This window comes from Ambystoma mexicanum, chromosome 2q (genome assembly GCF_040938575.1).
Source record: "Ambystoma mexicanum isolate Mex_15411 chromosome 2q, UKY_AmexF1_1, whole genome shotgun sequence".
Classification (NCBI taxonomy): Eukaryota; Metazoa; Chordata; class Amphibia; order Caudata; family Ambystomatidae; genus Ambystoma; species Ambystoma mexicanum.
The window spans coordinates 86,415,342-86,433,699 of record NC_090924.1 but is presented as its reverse complement, the minus strand read 5'-3'; the positions used below and the strand labels follow the sequence as shown (position 1 = coordinate 86,433,699).

The window sequence follows — 18,358 nt, the reverse complement described above, 5'->3', positions numbered from 1 at the left end:
CAAGCAGGTGACTATCACAGAGCATCTGTGTGTAAATCTGAAAATAGGCCTGGATTTTGGCACATAGTCCTGTGAAAGTCTGGAGCTTTGGCGACCCAGAGGCTGCAGGGTCGAACGTGACCCTTCAAAGAACAGCTACAGGGTGCTTTGCATAAAACATCACAAATCTATACCACATAGTTTAATAAATTGGCACAGAGAGTCAATCACCCTGCAGGCCCTCCCGGATGAGAGGCATATTGGAGCTTCCTAAATCGGGCAGGCCTGAGGCCCACTGGAGTAGGGAATCGGATAAAACAACTAAAAGTCCTCTGGTAGGCCTGCTGGAACCCTGCAAACGTGCATTTTGCAATTATTTCACTCGCTGGTAAATACTGGCAAGCTGAAACTACTTCGGCCCACGTGCTCATGGCAGTTGTAGTCTGGACACAATCTTAGTGTAAGGCAGGGGTGGACTGGCCTGTAGGGTGCTCTGGAGACTTCCCGGTAGGCCTCTGAACCCTGGACCTCTTTTCTGTGGCATTTCCAAATGTTCCCATAGGAAAAGGTTGGGCTTGCAGAAAGTGTGTAACATGGGGCCACTTTGAACATGATTTCCAAGGCCTCTTTTGGTTCCCAGTAGGAGAGAAGCGGTGGACATCTGAGTTGTGATAGCAAAGCGAGAGGGTTGTGGCACTGTGTCAAAATAGATAGGATCCCCTTGAAAATACCACTGCGAGGGTCACCTTATACAATATTAGATTGTGGGTTGTTCCAAAGTGCTTTGTCCGGTAGGCAGGAATGCTGCAAAATAACCCAAAGCAAGCTTGCAGAATGCAGAATGAGTCCAATACACATCATGTGATGCAAGGGGTGTATACGAATTGCTCTAATCACAATTGATCGCGGGAAAATTGATCTAATTCATCAGGTCAATTAGGACATATATGTGGGTGGAAACCCCGCAACCTCCTACCCAATCCAAAAACCCCTAACCAATCCTCTTTATTTATTATCCCTAACCCACCCCACACATATATAAAGGAACTAAAATACAGGTAAAGTTCAATTGTGCAGAAGGTGAATTAGGACCACTATTAGGTCAATTAGGAGAAAAGGCCATTTTGACAAGGTCAATACCGATGCAAGTGGGCAACTCAAAATCAAGGGACATGAAATCGTTTGCCATCTGGTTTTTGCTTAGCAAAAAAAAAAAAAAAAAAAAAAAAGGGGCACACAGTCAGATGGGATGAACAGGCAGCACTGCAGACACCATTGCATTCCAGTGAATTTGGTCCCATCCTCCGTGTTGCCAGCGAACCTGCATGAATCCATGCAACTCGAAGAACTACCACAAGGGTTAACAATACTGGATTGCTCAATGGAGTTAAACACAGGGTCATCCTGAGAGCGGTGCCAATGCAATTTGCCACAAGACTGGATCAGTCCCGATATGATCAAGAATGAACTAAAAGAAAAAAAGAAAAACCTTTGCAAAAGCGAAATTATAGAACCTACTGAATCGCCAAAGTAAAGGAGAGAAGAAGAGAGTTCAAAGGCGAGGAGTGAGGACTCTTAAGAGTACATTGTATGGCATGCACTTTAAAAAAAAAACAAAGTGTGGAGGTATATTGTAATCCGTGCTTAATTTGTGGGGGCGTTTGCCAGGGCTCGGCCCGGCACTTATTGTCTCAGTCTGATTATGAAGCAATGCTAGCCAGTGCATCCATCAACCCCAGTGAGCAGGTGCGAACTGTAGCTTAACCCCGAATGTGTCGACGCTGTGGGGAGCAGCTGTGGGTGGTGACAGCAATGATGGGGGCAAACTGCCCGCCCACAGTGTCAAGGGTGCTAGAAAATATTTGGGCCCCGGCACTCATTTTCTTACATATTAAGCACTGAATTCGTAATGTTGCATTTAGTTAGTAGCGACACAGCTTATCGCAGACAAAATTAGGTCCATGGCCATAGAGGGCTCTCTGGACTGTACCCAATCCTCTGAACTCCATTCTGTCCGAGACAGTAGAGCATTGAGCAACGCTGTCATGTGATCCTTCAATGTTAGCGATTGATACGTCTCAGAAGGATCAAATGCTTTGCTGGCTCACCTGGGATGCAAACTAGCCGCCCGAAGCCTGTACACAGATCTCTGCAGCAAGCAACTGAGATGCCTTACAAATGAAATATAAATAACTAGGATAGCTGGAGAAAAATAAAACAGCAGGGAAATGGAGAGGAAAGTGAAGTCTGCAAGGTCTGAATTAATCATAACTCCCATCATTGCTCTGGGTAAACTTCCAAACCATTCTTTTTAAAATTGGACCTGTACAATTACAGAAAGGGACCAATTATAGATAAATGTTTCCGATTCTTGATGGGGCTACCAAAAGGAGCAGTCCATTGTGAACTCCTAGCCCATGTGCCATCTGCACAGCCCATGCGTTGGCAATGTAGTCTAGCAGTGCATTGCTATAGGTTTTCCAGAGTAATGCCAGTGGCTATGATTGATTCAAAACCTTCCACCCATCCATTTTCGAATTGTCTCTCGAAGAGGGTACATGTTTAGACGTGGGGTCTTTGCTTGGCAATCCAGCTTCTCACGGAGTAGGTCCAACAAGGCTGAAGCATGCCTTATGTTGCCATGCAGACAGGGGCGTTGCTAGGGGGGGGCTAAGGGGGCTATAGCCCCTGATCTTTTGGTTGTAGCCCCGGATAGAATCTCAGGAGCTACAGCCAAAAGGCTAGCTAGCCCCCAGTCCCAACAGTACTGACATCAGCTTAGCCCCGGGTCTTTTCCAGACCTAGCAACTCCCCTGCATGCAGACGAGAAATAATGCAACAGCTCGGACTGGATCGCTTGCCATTTGTGGACCAGACCAAGACTGCTTTGCAAATGGCGTGACCGCTTCTGTAAAGGTTCAGACAAGCCAACCTATTTATGATGGGGAAGGGAAGCCTGGAGCAATGCCGTTATCATTCATGTAAATCCATCGCTTTTTAGTTTTCCTGGACAGTGAAGTGTCATCATGTTGGGTGTCGTAACTCCTCAAATGTCTCGGAAGCCCTTCACAAAAATAAACTGCACACTGAGAAAATGAATGGTTTCTTTCCATTCAGCTTCTGCTGTGTTGTGTGTAGATGCTCATGGAGCAAACAGAAGCAATGTGCATATTTATTTTCCTAGCATTTTAGGATTGTATAATTAATAAGATGGAAAACTCAGTTGCAATAGAGAATTAACCTTTAACAAATGGTTTGGGTGCGTTTGACCACATTTTTTTTGCTAGCGGCAACCTGACTGCAATTTATCTGCCCGGGCCCAGTTTAAACGCACATGCATTTTAAGGAACGCGGGGCACACCCGCACACTCCCATAATTGCAAAATATCAAACATGGGGAGCGGGGACATCCCCGCAACCACCGCTCTCCAGGGTTGGTATTTTGCAATATATGCAACCAAATTGCACCAAAGGGCAAATCACCCATGAAAAATTCTAACAAATTGGTCATAAGGTCAATTGTTTTAGGTCAAATAGGCTAATACGTAGCAAATTATGCTTCCCCCCCCCCAGGGAAAGCAAACAAGTATTGCACAATTGTATTTTTGAGAGTTTATGTGCTTAATTTGATTTAGTTTTTATAAAGCGTTACATCGCCCATAGGCCTCAAAGCGCTTGACAAACACAAGAAAAACAGGTAGTCATATAAACCAAAATGAGAGATCGGAGGGAAGTCAGGAGGGAAGAAACATAGCGAGCCCTGTACAGAAGCTAGTCTGGTTTCATATTAAAAAGAGGTGTCTGGACACCGTTTTTAAAATCGTTTAAGGAAGTTACACGCCGAAGCTCAGGTGCTAGTTTGTTCCACAGAGACGGCTCATGGCAAACATTAAACCACCAACAGTTTTCAATTTAGATCTTGGGTGCACCAATTTCTGTGCTGTGCACATAAGCACGCAGAGGCGGATCATTTTTACACTTAGAATTTAAACTGCAATTATAAAAATAGTGTGTAAAATGACAGGTATGCACAGTCTAGTTTACACCCATTCAAGCCTGCAGTGAATGGGGTACATGCCTACCCAAAAGCCAACACTGTTGACTTTGCTAATCCTGGTTTAAGGCTTTGACACCACAATGTTCTGTGGCAAAGCCCATTTCAAAAGTAGCCAACTGAATGTACAAAGTACCAGCTAACGCCAAAGCCGTTGAAAGATTATTCGTACAGGTGGCAACTTTGCTCTCAGAACGCTGAGGCTGCCATGCGCCAGTCCTGCTGCTACACTGCAACCCCAACAATTCACTGGAAAGATGCGACAACCTATTATACTGTGCACATGAAAACTGTAACCCCGAAAGACATAGAACGATCACAAAAACAAGCCAGGCAACAGGTCCTTTGCCACCAGGAAGCGAGCGGCCTGCAAAGAAGACATGCAGCACAGCCACTGAATCATGCTAAGAGGGACCTTGGGGGCAGCATGCCTTTTTTCCCCCCCAACCAAACTGAGCACTAGTAAGAATGTAATCAAACCATGAATTGAGAATTGTATTTTCCGAATATCTTTTTTGAAAAAAATAGAAGCCAAATTAGACTTCCTGTGACACTTCCCTTGGCTCCTCGAGTGCTATGTGGCTAGGGGTGTCTAGAAGAAGCACACCAAGGAGCTACAAGGCCACAGGAACTCCAAGGCCTTAGTTTATCCAAAAAGGTGGGATCACGAATGGACAGGAAAGACTACATGCAAGCAATTGATGTAGGCTCCCAATTTCTCAATGTTTGAAGGAAGCGCAAAAGCTCCCCCATTAATGTAAAAACTCCAGGAAGAATCCAGATGGACACAAGACACTTGGTAAGTAGAAGACAGAACTTTGAATTTACACTGATCCTGGAAAATCTCAGCCTTATAAGTACAGATTTAAAGAACACATCCAAGTAAGGTAAAAAGCCCTGAGAAAGAGCCAAGGAAGTTTGAAACACGTTTTAGCTGTAACAAGATTTGAGCATTTACAAGAATTTGGTTGTAACAAAACGAATACATATTTTGCCATCTGAATCATTCTTAAAGGTAACAATGGTGAAATGCAATTGAAGTTTCATAAGTTCAGAAGGCAATGACCTACGAAAAATTGACAAATCAGGTAGACCATTCAAGTTAATATTACTGCGCCAGGTCTTTCCGTCGCGTGCACTTCCATCAAGGCACTTTTCCTGACCCACTGTCCAGCACTTTAGGCAAATATTCGAGGACTCTAGTTAGACGAGTAAATTAACCCAGTCCTAGAATACGTGGGGAAAGCTTTTTGTGTGGCAGGAAAGAAATATTGGTGTTCATCGACATAATGCAGTCTAGTCCATCTGTTTTCAGAAGACTAGATTTTTGCTGCCTCCATTGAAATCATGGGACGTATCAAGCAGCTGATTAGGCCATAGATAAATTATGCACCTGGTCACTCACCATTGGGTAAAGCACCCAAACCCCCCGGAGTTTTCGTTCACTTATAAAATTATTTAAAGGGCATGGCTGTCGCGATCTTTTCCTTTCTGATTCCAGACATTTTTCGTGGTAACTGGTAATAAGTGTTGGGTTTTAGGCAAACGTTCCTTCCATTGGACCGTGCATTCTTCATTTCTTGAACTCCATTGTATTCGGATAATTTGATGCCCGCTTGTCACAGCACCTCTGGCAGGGTTAAATTCTGTTCTATCAGAGGTCGGACCCAGCCACAAAATGTTGGGTGGCGAGGGAGGACTGGATGGCAGTTTCGAAAGCTGGTAGTGAGTGGGGTCATTAATCGCTGTTGATCCCCACCTGGAGCCCAGGAGGCCGAGTAGCTACCACCCCTTCCTTTGGCCCCCCAGATGCATCCTTCACCCCCCCAACTCACCTAAGGCGTATCAAGGATTGGGTAACAAGTGGGGCCTTGAGCTGATGCAGTAGGGCCTAAGGGGAGCCCCCGAAAAGGGGGGCTTGTTTAGCCCCCGACCGAATCTGTTAGAGCTACCACGCATAGCGAGGGAGAGCAAACCAACCCAGGTGGGTTCAGAGGGGTTGTCTCCCAGAGAAAAATGTTTAAATAAGGGGTTAAAATGGTGAATTTTACAGTAAACCTTCTGTGATACATTGGGTAACAAGTACCACAGTTTACAATATTTTTTGTGGGGCAAGACTAGAAGAGAGTGCATTAGAAGCCATCAACAATGCACTGGAGCATTTTCAAACACATTCTCGTAATGCCTTTGCCCACTGTATGCCAGTACCCACAGGTGTAAGCACACATGTTCATACTGATTGTGCCCAAACACATCCATTCGGGGGCTCCTAATTTGCCAGCATTCCCCATCTCAGAAAATACTCCTGCTTGCGTTGCCCATGATGCCAGTAACGATGCTATAACAAACCATGTTCTTGCTGGCTTTGCCAATGTATGCCGCATCCCCACGCAAGAACATGCTCATGTTGGCTTTCCCTTAATGCCAGTTAAATAAAAATAAAGCCATGCAACAGTAAGAAAACGTGCCTTTGGTTAGCTGATATAATAGCTCAGTGGGTTCAGCCCTTGCTGATGCAATTTGTGTGGGATCTGCAGGGCATAGGTTCAAATCCCAGCATGGCCCACTCAGCCTTCGGAGGTTAACAAACGAGTCCCAACTTCGATTGGGTGATCATTTTATATAACTATGTTCTCTGTACAGCGCTTTGGAGAAAGTGATATAAATATAGCAAACCATAATCATTACACACATCCCCCATATAAGAACACTCTTGTTTTATTTGTCCCCTAATGCCAGTCGAAAATGTCACGCAGCAGTAAGAAAACATTGCCTTGCGGGCTGCACAAAGGCTACCATCCCCCCTCCTATGTAAGAACACTTTGACCTGAACACCAGTAAACAATGTCATGCCACGGTAAGGAAACTTACCCTCCCCATGTAAAAAAACACACACACACACACACACACACCTTCGCATGCATGCATGCATTCATTCATGTATACATTCATACAATCCACACACACTTTTTTTGTCCTTACCCGTTTCCCTCTAGACCCTCTCAGGCTCGTTCCTGTTTAAAATTAAGTAAATACACAGCTCTCCGAGGTGCCAAATGTGACAGCTTTGTGTCAGAGCCTGGGCTGGGCCTCACAGCATATTGAGGACTGCTGCATCAAAGTGGGAGGGCTTCAGCGCTCCCAAGCCCATGCCGGGCGCTGTCCATGTGTTAGTAGTAGTGGTCATTTATATAGCACCTTTTCCCCCATTTGTATGGCCTCAAAGCGCTTTGTGGTAGGAACGCCCTCGGGGACCAAAGTCCAGGTATGGGAACATTCTCAGAAATGGCTTAAAGTGCATGTGTGCACTTGGCCGAGATTAGGAATGAGGTGGGCAGGATATGCTCCAGTAAGCAGCCCAGGAGTTCAGGCGTCTGGATGGGTGCTGAGGGAGGTCACGACAGAGCGCTAGCTCAAGAGACTCGATATGTGACCGGCTGCACCTACACATGGTTGGAGGCAAAGCGCTCCTGAAGAAGGCTTTTCACAGGACGCTTCTTTTTGTGAACAAATAAGTCGGGTGGTGTGGGAGCAGATGTAAGCAGACACCCAGGATCCGTCTCTCTCGATGCTACTTCCATTCAAGTCCTTGCACTCCCCCTTGGCATGCTCTGAAATTCCCTCTAGAGAGCTTCTGTGTTATTAATTGAATAAAAGGCCAAGGAGGACCAAGCTTTATAGGGCTAGCCTATGCAGAGACCTGCGCTCCACTGGTGTAACACCCCTCAGCTCTGCCCGCGCCCCCCCCCATGTAGAGGTTATCAGCCCCCATAGATGTGAGGGTTGTATCAAAAATGCACGGAAGCATAGCAGAACGCACTGGGTTGAGACAGCCTCTCCAACTCCGTGCTTAAAATACTAGACAAATACAGCAATTTAGTGCACACAATATAGAACGTTTTTCATAGGTGTGGGTGGTATTTTACGCATTCCAGATCCCTAGCACTTTGTGAGGAATGGGGGAAAAATAAATTTAAAAAATCATTTCTTTTCCTGGGGCTTCTGGTGCTACACCAATCCAATCTTGAAGGACGGGATTAAGCCTATGCACATTCATTCAGCTGAACCCCACATTTCTGCTATATTCAGGGTCCACACGAGTTTATATTTTGGGAAGACTTGGGCCAGCGAGCTTGGTAGCCAGGTGCTCCCTGCTGCAGGAGGAACTTGCTTCCGGAGCTCTTGAGCAGTAACTAACCGGGAATCTTTAGAGAGGGGGGCAGTGGGGAGTGAGGCACGCTGCAGGAGGAACTTGCTTCCGGAGCTCTTGAGCAGTTGCCGGGAATCTGTCAGAGTAGGGGGGTTGGAGAGGGTGTGGGGGAAGTGAGGCACGCTGCAGGAGGAACCTGCTTCCAGAGCTCTTGAGCAGTTACTGGGAATCTCTCATAGAGGGGCGGGGGCGGCGGGGGAGTGAGGCACGCTGCAGGAGGAACTTGCTTCAGGAGCTCTTGAGCAGTTACCGGGAATCTCTCATAGAGGTGGGGGGGGGCGGCGGGGGAGTGAAGCAAGCTGCAGGAGGAACTTGCTTCCGGAGCTCTTGAGCAGTTACTGGGAATCTCTCAGAGGGGGAGGGGGTGGCGGGGGAGTGAGGCAAGCTGCAGGAGGAACTTGCTTCCGGAGCTCTTGAGCAGTTACCGGGAATCTCACATAGAGGGAGGGGGCGGCGGGGGAGTGAGGCACACAGCAGGAGGAACTTGCTTCCGGAGCTCTTGAGCAGTTACCGGGAATCTCACATAGAGGGGCGGGCGCTGGGGAGTGAGGCAAGCTGCAGGAGGAACTTGCTTCCTGGGGGCTCTTGAGCAGTTATCGGAGGGGACTGATGTATGTTGTAGGTTGAGAGAATCTAGCCTTCTACTTAGGCAGGTCTTTTAGGTGCGATTGTTGGCATTGCTGAACAGAATATTTTTTTGCAGGCCCCTGTAAACATGATCTGCATTTTATTGAGAAAGGCAGGCTAGGCGCACCTTTCAAAAGCACTCTGCTTGCATAGGCTGTGGTCGGATGCTTCGATTGGACAGAGGCTCGTGTGCTACTTGGTTGGGAGCAATAATAGGCACGGGCCCTTGAGTAGGCGTTGCCACACCAGAACAGGAACACTTTTGGGGTGCGCTGATGGAAGAATAATAAGGTTTGTAGGGTATTGCTGTCACTCCAACATTGCCCAGGGGCGGCTCGGTTGCCCAGGGGCAGCTCGGTTGCTCAGGGGCGGCTCGGTTGAATCCGCCCTCATGCAGAACTAGCACAATAGAGGAGAGGGACATTGGAATTTGTCAAACTTGATAGCACACAGAGAGAAAGGCAAATGTCTTTGGGGTGCACTAGTTACCTGAATACGCGGACACATGAGCATTTGAATTGCTAGTCAAATTGATTAGCAGACTTGGGGGGGCGGAGTCAAATGTCTTTGGGGTGGGCTGGTTAATTCAAGGTTAGTTGTGCTCAGTAGCCGACACACGAGCACTTGAATTTCTTGTCAAATTTGACAGGAGGAAGTGGAACACGTGGCGGGGTGACATTTTTTGCATGGTCTGGCAGTAGAGTCCAGGCTTAAGATCAAACAGGACTACCACGTTTTGAAGGATGCAGTCAGTGTCTTAGTTGTGTGTAGTAATAAATCAACAAAAAACAACAGGTCCTCAAGGCGAGCAGCCAAACGTGGAAGCACAGATTGAAGGCGTGGAACTGTTGCGTAATTTACAGCAGAGGCACCTGCAATTGCAGGGCTTGTGGGTGTACGAATCCTGAAAGGCAGCATAGTTCAGAAACAGGGCATAGCATATGAGCAGGGCTGCAGGTATTTAGAGCATTGAAACACAGGTTCAGATGCGGACTTGTGCTTCTAAGGTCAGCACTGGCTTGCCCGAGTCTGCCACTTGACTATTGCCAGCCCAAAGCCCACCTTTCCTAACAGTCCATCACAAGTGGGAATGCATCCCTTCCTCCACGTTGAACCAGAGCAGGGTACGTGTCCAAGTTTTGCAGGGTTGCAGGGGTCTGTTAAGGTGTCAGCAGAAGAGCTGCCTTTTTAATGCATTTATTTTTTTTTTTTTAATATATAAGGGGAAAAGTCCTACAGACGCCCTTGCACCCTCCATCATGCCTGCCCACCTCTCAGCCATCCAGGCCTGGTGTACTTATAATGATCTCGGCCTCAATGCCAGCAAAACAGAGATCCTCCTCACTATTGGGACCCTGGCACCCGACTTCTTCCCTTCACTCTGACCTTCCATGGGCTCTCCCCCCTGCTCCCTCTACAGATGCCAGAAACCTTGGAGTCATCTTCGACGCCACACTCTCCTTCCTCCCTCCTTCATAGTCGTGGCATTGCCAAGAAGTCCCACTTGCAGCTTTTCCTTATGAAACAAATTCTACCTTTCCTCACCTTCCCCCAGAGACTATATGTCACCTGGGCTGTGTTTTGCTCTAGGCTGGACTATTGCAATAGCCACCTCCTTAATCTACCTTCTTCCACTCTGCGACCCCTCCAGCTAATCCAGAATAGGGCAGCAAGACCTATCCTTGGCCACAGGCCCAGGGACTGCATCTCTCCTGTCCTACAAAGTCTTCACTGGCTCCTAGTCTCAGCACGGATTCAATTCAAATCCCCATTGCATCATCCACAATGTTGCCTGGGGCCGGGGACCACTTTCTGTAACTCTTTCTGACTAAAGAACCCCCCCCCTAGACACCTACGTTCCTCTGGCACCAACTCCTTGTGTGTAAAGTGGTTTGCTAAACAGAGAGCAGGTGGTTGATCGCTTTCCTCAGCGGCTCCCTTCTTTGGAACAGCCTCCCCATCCCTCTTGAGCAGGTGCTCCTTAAGTTCCGGACAAGCCTCAAGACCTTCCCCTTTTCCTCTTCATTGCCTTCCCTCGCTCTCTTTCCCCTGCTAATCGCACAGTAGCTGGACCGGTGTGCAGGGCCCTTATGCATCCTCAGGGCCCTGACCTCCCACATCTTATCATCCCAGCTGCTGTCTATCCTCTGCACTTGCCTCAGTTCACCCTCCACTACTGGAGGTAGCACTTCAGCTGCTGCTCTGCGTGAACACCACCAGCACCTATCCCATACCCCTCAACCCTCTGCACTTGGACTTTCTGAACACTCACAAGGCATAGTAGGTTGGTCTCCCTTCCCAATTATTTAATGATTTAACATTGTTGTAATTTCATTGTCTATCATCCCAGTCTCCTCCCAGTTGACCTGTGGGCGCTTTGAAACAGTATTTGCTTCCTGTGTAAGCGCCTAACAAGTGAACAATAAATAAATAAACATGTTCTTAATATGGTGGGCTCAACTTTGCAGCTCTCGGCAGTAGGTCTGAGGCAACAGGACCATGGTCTATCACCCATGTTAGAAGTGCAAAAGGTTTTTCAGCCTGACACACCCTCTGCATCTTCCCTACACATATGTCTCTCCTTTAGCCTATGAAATGGCAGAAATGATGGTGGTTTTGAATCTTCTGAAGGATGAGGATGAAGATGAAGATGTGGACTATTCCCCACCTTGTCAGAAGAGATAGCTTGAGAGACAACTGAGAACAATGGTACCAAGTTCAACCCCAGCTCCAGCATCAAGTAAAAAGTACTGACGAAGTAGCACGCAAACTCTGAAACAGCACAACTCCTGCATGCTTTTAGAGGTACACAGCCTGTCTACACAGTTTGCAACAATTAGTCGGAAACCCTGACATATCAATGGTGTAGATCATGGTTGCTCATTATGTGGCCTTCCACATGTTTTGCACTGCAACACTAAGGTTCCTTTGCCACTATGCTGAGTAGGGATCATTGAAGATGTACACAAACACATCTGGAGGGCCACATAACAAGTAAATGATGTAGATCATCAAGCAATGGCAGCACCTACTAGGCCATCAGACACCAGTGACAGACATGTTGACCTTGTCAAGCGGCGGATCTCCTCTGCACCTGCCTCTGCCCAACAGGCAATGGAACCTACTGCATGCCCACAGCATATATATCTTATGTGGAATTAGTTTGTACAGGGTCAAGAGTTACATCTTGCCCCCGTGGGAAGCCAGGGATTAATCTGTGTCCCTCATAAATCCTTTTGGAAACCACTGGTGTGATTGTTTACACCTTATTGTGTTGAAACCTGGAATGAACTAGAAGGAAGGAGGCTCTTCAATTATTTTATTCTCAACCCTTTCACCTTTGTTCTAGTAACCTCATAAATCCTTGGCCATGAGCAGCGACATCATGCACGAACAACATTCACACAAACCACTCCCCAGGAATCAGTGAACACACAGAAGCATGCCGGCACTGCTTTGCGCGATCACCACACATGCAGGAGGTTGCAGCAAAGTATTCTCAGGAGCAGGCAAAGCTGTGATGGTGGCAGGGTAGCAGCGAGTCATTTGAGCACAGGCAGGAAAATCATTGTAACCTTCCACTAGTATGGCTTCTCGGTGCAAAATGTGGAATGTAACGCTTGGGCCTTAGACCTTTGCTTAGAGAATTACTTTGTAAGAAGACTATAACTGAACTCTGTCTGATGAAGTTCTTGCAGTGAGAAAGACAGGAGGTTGGAGGACAGCAAAGTCCACTTCACACTGACTATGTGGATGTAATGGCACATTGAGTCACCTTCCGCTCTAGTGGGGACATTGGATAGCAGATGGCCATCACAGCAGTGTCATGGCATCCACCAACATGCTGCTCTGTGTATGCAAGGCCTTGATGCCACGAGCCACACAGGTGAAGATATCTGTGAACGTGAAGCAGGTGCTGGCTAAGCCCCTGGCAGCTATCCTTGGGCTTTGGTACAGTAGACTAGGGCACTAATGTAATTTCTGCCCCAAGGCTCTGGAACCAAATGCACATCCCATGCTTTGCACACTGTCTCCACCTTATGGCGACCCGTTTTGACCGGGATTGCTTCCCCGTCTGAAAAAATGGCTGCCGCGGCACACAAGATCTTCTCACATTTCAGTCAGTCGTGCAGTGCCAAAGCAAACTCACAGCAGCTGAAAAGATCTGTGTCGACTTGCAGGAAATCCATCTTCCATTTGCGTCACTGCCTGCACGCGCACATCAATGCTGCAAGCGAGTACCGCTACAGTGGCGCGTTGGGTGGGGCCCTTCTTCACACCAGCTCGGTGGCAGCTCATGTACAATCCCCAGATATGTCATACAGCCCTTTGAGGCAACCACACGTCATGTGAGCCGTAGCTCCATGTTACTTAGGGAGGACCTCCCATTGGTACATTTGTTGGCAACTGACTTGTCCAAAAACACACTAGAACAAGAAAGCAGGTGCAAGTCACCCATTTTGCAGCAGAGGAGAAACCTACTGTCAATCTTTTGTGAGGATCCACACTTATAAATGCATGAAATAAAACATGAAGTATCTGTTGCCATCAAAGTGCTGCATTTCAGACTGAGGCGGGTACATCAACAGGACAGTTGAAATGGTTCCATGTGTTAATATCCCCGCAAAGATATCGGCACACAAAAATATGGCCATATTTTTGCGGTGATATTAAGGCATGGAACCTGCAGGGGGACCCCCCCCCCCACATTCATTTTAAAGGAGCGGGGGACGCAGCCCGCGCTCCCATAAACCCCCAAAATGATCCACCCCAAAAATATCACCTATGGCAGTTCCTGACGACCATATATATATGGCGATATTTTTGGTGGGGATAATATGTAGTGATACCCTTGAAATGTGCAAGATTGGAGCATGCAAGAGAATTTGCTTATATAGCCAAGGTATTCACGACAGACAACAGCTCAGCATCCCCAACAGGGGTCAGGTGCAGAGGAACCCCATGTAGAGTGCAGCTGTCTCACAAACACACACCATCCATGTGCCAGGGTTGACTCACTTCCTGATTATATATTCTTCAACCTGTCGGACTACATTTTAGAACATGTAGCAGTAGCGAGCCCGCTGCACACTTGGTGGGCATATCTCGGGGACACATGCCAGAGCAAAAAAGGGTCACGACCCACTGCAGTATTGGTTCTCCACATGGTCAGTGTGGCCATCGAAATCCTGTGCTGCCACCCACCTAGTGCACAACTGAGACATGCGTTCATTCATGCTGGAGCAAATGCCTGTGTCAACAAGAGAAGTCTCTCTGTACCACATGTGGAATTCGTCAGAGCGACCAGCATGTCCCAGGAGATTATGGCAAGCACAGCCACAGTCTCCTCCTCAAAGTCAGCCTCTGCCCATAGCGAAGTCACAGCAGGATCTGCTGGAGCGGTGGAATGCAGGTCGGCCAGGGGAGTGGCGTGGGGGATGGGGGCCACAGCGGTCAGCATGCACACTGTCATGTAAGAGTCTGAAGATTACACAACACTGCTGGTGGGGGAGCTGGTTTTAGAAGGGGACTGTTGTGTGGTGGTGGATACAACTTTTGTTGATGCCCCAGAGTAACAAGCCTGCTACCGTTTTTATGTCTATGATCAGAGCCTAGCACCGGGTCACCAATTACCCTGCTTGTACAGAGCACACTTTCATAGGGAAGGTGGCGCACAGTTTCTAAAACACACCCACAGAGGTAGGGGCGTATATACAATTTTAGGGGTCTCTCCCCCTCTCCCCCGGGCATGACATCAGGTGGACCCCAGCTCATGATGGGGATGTGGCTTCCCACTACCCTTCCAGCAACAGACGGGTTAGTCTTTCAATTCTGGTGAGCGATTGAGTGGAAAGGGACATGGTCCTTGACTGGAGGTCAGGGACGTCCCACCCAACGAATGGCGGCAGTTAGTTCACCTTGACGCGAACATCTGCCATTGTCTGCATTCCACAGACATCCAATTATTAGTCTTTGTTGTGTAGGGAAAGAGAACGGTCCCTAGGTTTAGGGTCTCCCTGGACGTTGTGTAGGGAAAAAGAACGGTCCCTAGGTTTAGGGTCTCCCTAGATGTTGTGTAGGGAAAGAACGGTCCCTAGGTTTAGGGTCTCCCTAGATGTTGTGTAGGGAAGGAGAACAGTCCCTAGGTTTAGGGTCTCCCTAGGCGTTGTGTAGGGAAAGAATGGTCCCTATGTTTAGTGTCTCCCTAGACGTTGTGTAGGGAAAGAATGGTCCCTAGGGTCTCCCCAGACGTGCACAGTTGTGCTGCTGATCTGAAAGAGGATGGAGAGAATATAAAAAGCCTCAGTGAAGGATTCATTCGGATCCATAACATACGTTTTGCAGATTCCTGAAATGGGACCCCTGCCCTTCAAATGTTTCTCTTTCGTTAAATTGTTTATAAAGCGTGTTTTTCTTTATTTTTTTAAGACAGAAGGGCAAGGGAGATAACTAAAACATACCCAGCACTCCTCACCCATACTGGGTGACCCCCTTACTGATTGTGCCACCACAACAACTTTCAAATGGGGTCTGGGTGGGCAACCCACGAGCCAATCTTGCCTCCTCCAACAATCCTCTCTGGTTAACAAGCCATCTGGAATGAAACTGCCAGGCAATATGGCCAGTGCCCTTGCTCTCGCGGACAGCATCCCTGGAACCCGCAAACCCTGGCATGCTGCCTGGAAGGGGTGTGGGCACCACACTATTGCTATGGGAACAGGACTCGCTCACTGGAGTGACACGAGTTCGCTTGCAGCATTGATGCCATCTCCCAGTATCCTGTGAGCGGTCCGCCTCCTCTTCCTTACTGGTTTTGGATTATTGAGATGTACAAGGCCACACACCTCTCAGTGCCAGAGGTGGTTCGGGGTGGCCACTGTACCCAAAGAATGGCTGGCAGATTTCTTAGCCCTTGTGATAGACACCTGGCACAGGGTGAACTCTGTGGGTTCAGCCTGGGCTGGTAACCCCCACCCGCCCCCACATAATCAAGCACCTTAAAATATTCCCAAACCTTGGAGGATGGCACATTGCGACGTTCTTACTACCCTCCCACCAGAGAGACACCTGAGCTTTCCCGGCATCCTTAATGAACTTGGTACTGCTTCTCCTCCGGACCCCTTTGCTAGTGGCTATGCTGCCCTGTTTTTCACCACCTTCCCATCGGCATGCTCCTTTTCCTCCACCCATCAACATCACCATTTGTGTCGGCCACCACCATCAGCAGTGCGGCCATCACCAACCACAGTAGAGGATCTGGTGGAGCAGAAGGCAGATTACCCGTCTCCCTCACCGTAACCTGCAGGCTATATACATGGTGCCTACCCTCTGCAGATTCAGACTAAGACAACCACAAGTCTCCGCCCGTCCGCCCGTCCATCCATCCATCCATCCATCCATCCATCCATCCATCCATCCATCCATCCATCCATCCATCCATCCATCCATCCATATCAAGATCCCTTTTCGATGTTCATCACAGCATCTTTAGTCTCCCACACTGACATTTTCTTCAACCAAAAAAAAAAGAAGAAAACAAAATGTCCCAGGCGTGCGTGCGTGCGCGCGCGCGCGCGAGAGAGAGAGAGAGCGCGCTTCCCAAAACAAACAAATCCCCAGACAAATGAGATTCACAATTCACACAATCCTCCTCCCTACCATTTTAACAAAAATGAAATTGCTGCCTAAATTCCCCTCGATAAACTCCAGCTTCGGTGGACCAGGCCCACCCCAGCCCCCCCCCCCCCCCCCATCTCAGCCTCGCCCCCCACTTGCTGCAGTCAAACTGGCCCCACAAAGGAAAATGGGAGTTGCACTTCCGTGTGTAGGCAGCCAAACTCATTTTCGCCTACCAATTTACCAAACCCCAGCCTGTAGAGGCGCCAGTTTGGAGTTGTGGGTGGGTTATAAAGAGACTTGCCCAGTGCTGGATCGGACATGAAAGCAGACGTTTGGGTGAAACAAATATAAAATACAATGCATGTAAAAATATTAATTAGGATTTTTTTTTTCCACTTTGCATGGTCTCCCCACAAAGGGGCAGTTTACTCCAGAGCCCTTTGTTAGAAGCTTTAGCATAATGAGGAACCTCCAGCACCCAAAGGAGGCGCAACGTGTTTGTTTCTTTTGGCAAAAGTGTTTACCGTCAAAAACGAAGCGGACGTTCTCCTCGTGCGCGGGTGTGTAACTGTCCTCCTTGGCTGCCGGCTGCTGGCTGAAGGGCTGGTACCGCCTTCCATTCACTCGGTTGAACACCAGCTTGGGTATCGATGATGGGGTACTGTGGGGGGGGGGGGGGGGGGTGAGATAGAAAACAAGGCTCGGTGAAGAAGAGGCCGCACAAACAGGCAAAGCATTGATACAAACGTGCTGGGACAAAATGGGATGTGGAGAGAGCTGCAGCTCAAAAACGACAATGAAAAAATAATTTACAAATTATGGAAACTGAAGAAGGGTGAGGAGCAAAGATGTTAAATGTTAGGTATTTGTACCGCGCACCTTCACCAACGGAGTCGGTCCCCAGGCGCTCTGGCGGATCTGCAAACGAGAAGGTGGGATGGGCTAGTAGGTGAAGCGGGAGTAGGACAGTGAAAGGAGTGGTGCTCTGTTGGCAGCTTCAACTCGGTGTACACTGGGTGCGGAGCTTAGGTGCGAGTATCGGAGTGATGCCAGGCCTACTCTGCAAGATGAAAAGCGAGCTCAGGAACAAACGAAAGGGAAAATGAAAACTGGAATCGGGGACACAGTGAAAGGAGAAAGAAAAACAGCAAGCATGTGGCGATACTGGTAAAACAGTGCAACGTGACCTCTGGCCTTGGAAGCATAGGGCTCTGCCCTGCAGAACAGGGAGCAAAGGGTCCAAGGACGCAGCAGTAAGGGGACTGACAGATGATGAAACGGCAGTGAGAGATTAGGGGGGGGGACACACCCGCACAGCTTAATGACAGAAGAACCATCAGTGCATGGCATGGCATGGCATCCTGGGGCACACCTGCACAATTAATGAAAGGTCAAGGGGCCGGCTTAGTAGTACTTGCTGGTGTTGGATCATGGAGGACACCATATGGACCAGAACAATTCAAGTGTCGAAGAGCACACTACTACCAATAGCAAAGTAGCAACCCTGTAGAGGTGGGAGTGGGGGGGAGGGAAGTATCGAGAACACTATGCACAGGAGCTGAAGGGTCACAGCCATACAGCCGAAGCATCAAGGGACAGGCTACAATAATGTACACATTTAATGTGGGCCTCAACCGCGTGCCAGGGGCGGTGGACATGATCCAGCGGGTGGTGGGGAGGGGGTTACTGATCTTTTCCAATGCCGTGGGCCCAAAGGACGCAACCAGCAGGTCAGAGCCAAGGGACTACATGGGCAGACATCGTGCTGCACCCACTTGAAGTGGGAAGTGACTGCGGCTAGAAGTATAACCCCGGTCGGGCAACTGGGAAGCGAGAGCCTTAATCAAACAAGACCACACAAATCGTAT

General features: G+C 48.4%; 1 protein-coding gene across 1 annotated transcript in view; it reads right to left on the bottom strand.

The window, feature by feature from the left end:
• MCRIP2 (MAPK regulated corepressor interacting protein 2) overlaps positions 1–18,358 on the bottom strand; it is a 128,801-nt gene that overhangs the window by 90,456 nt on the left and 19,987 nt on the right. Inside the window, exon 3 of the mRNA XM_069646918.1 lies at positions 17,015–17,151. Coding sequence (XP_069503019.1) covers positions 17,015–17,151 — 137 coding nt within the window. The remainder of the gene's footprint in view (positions 1–17,014; positions 17,152–18,358) is intronic.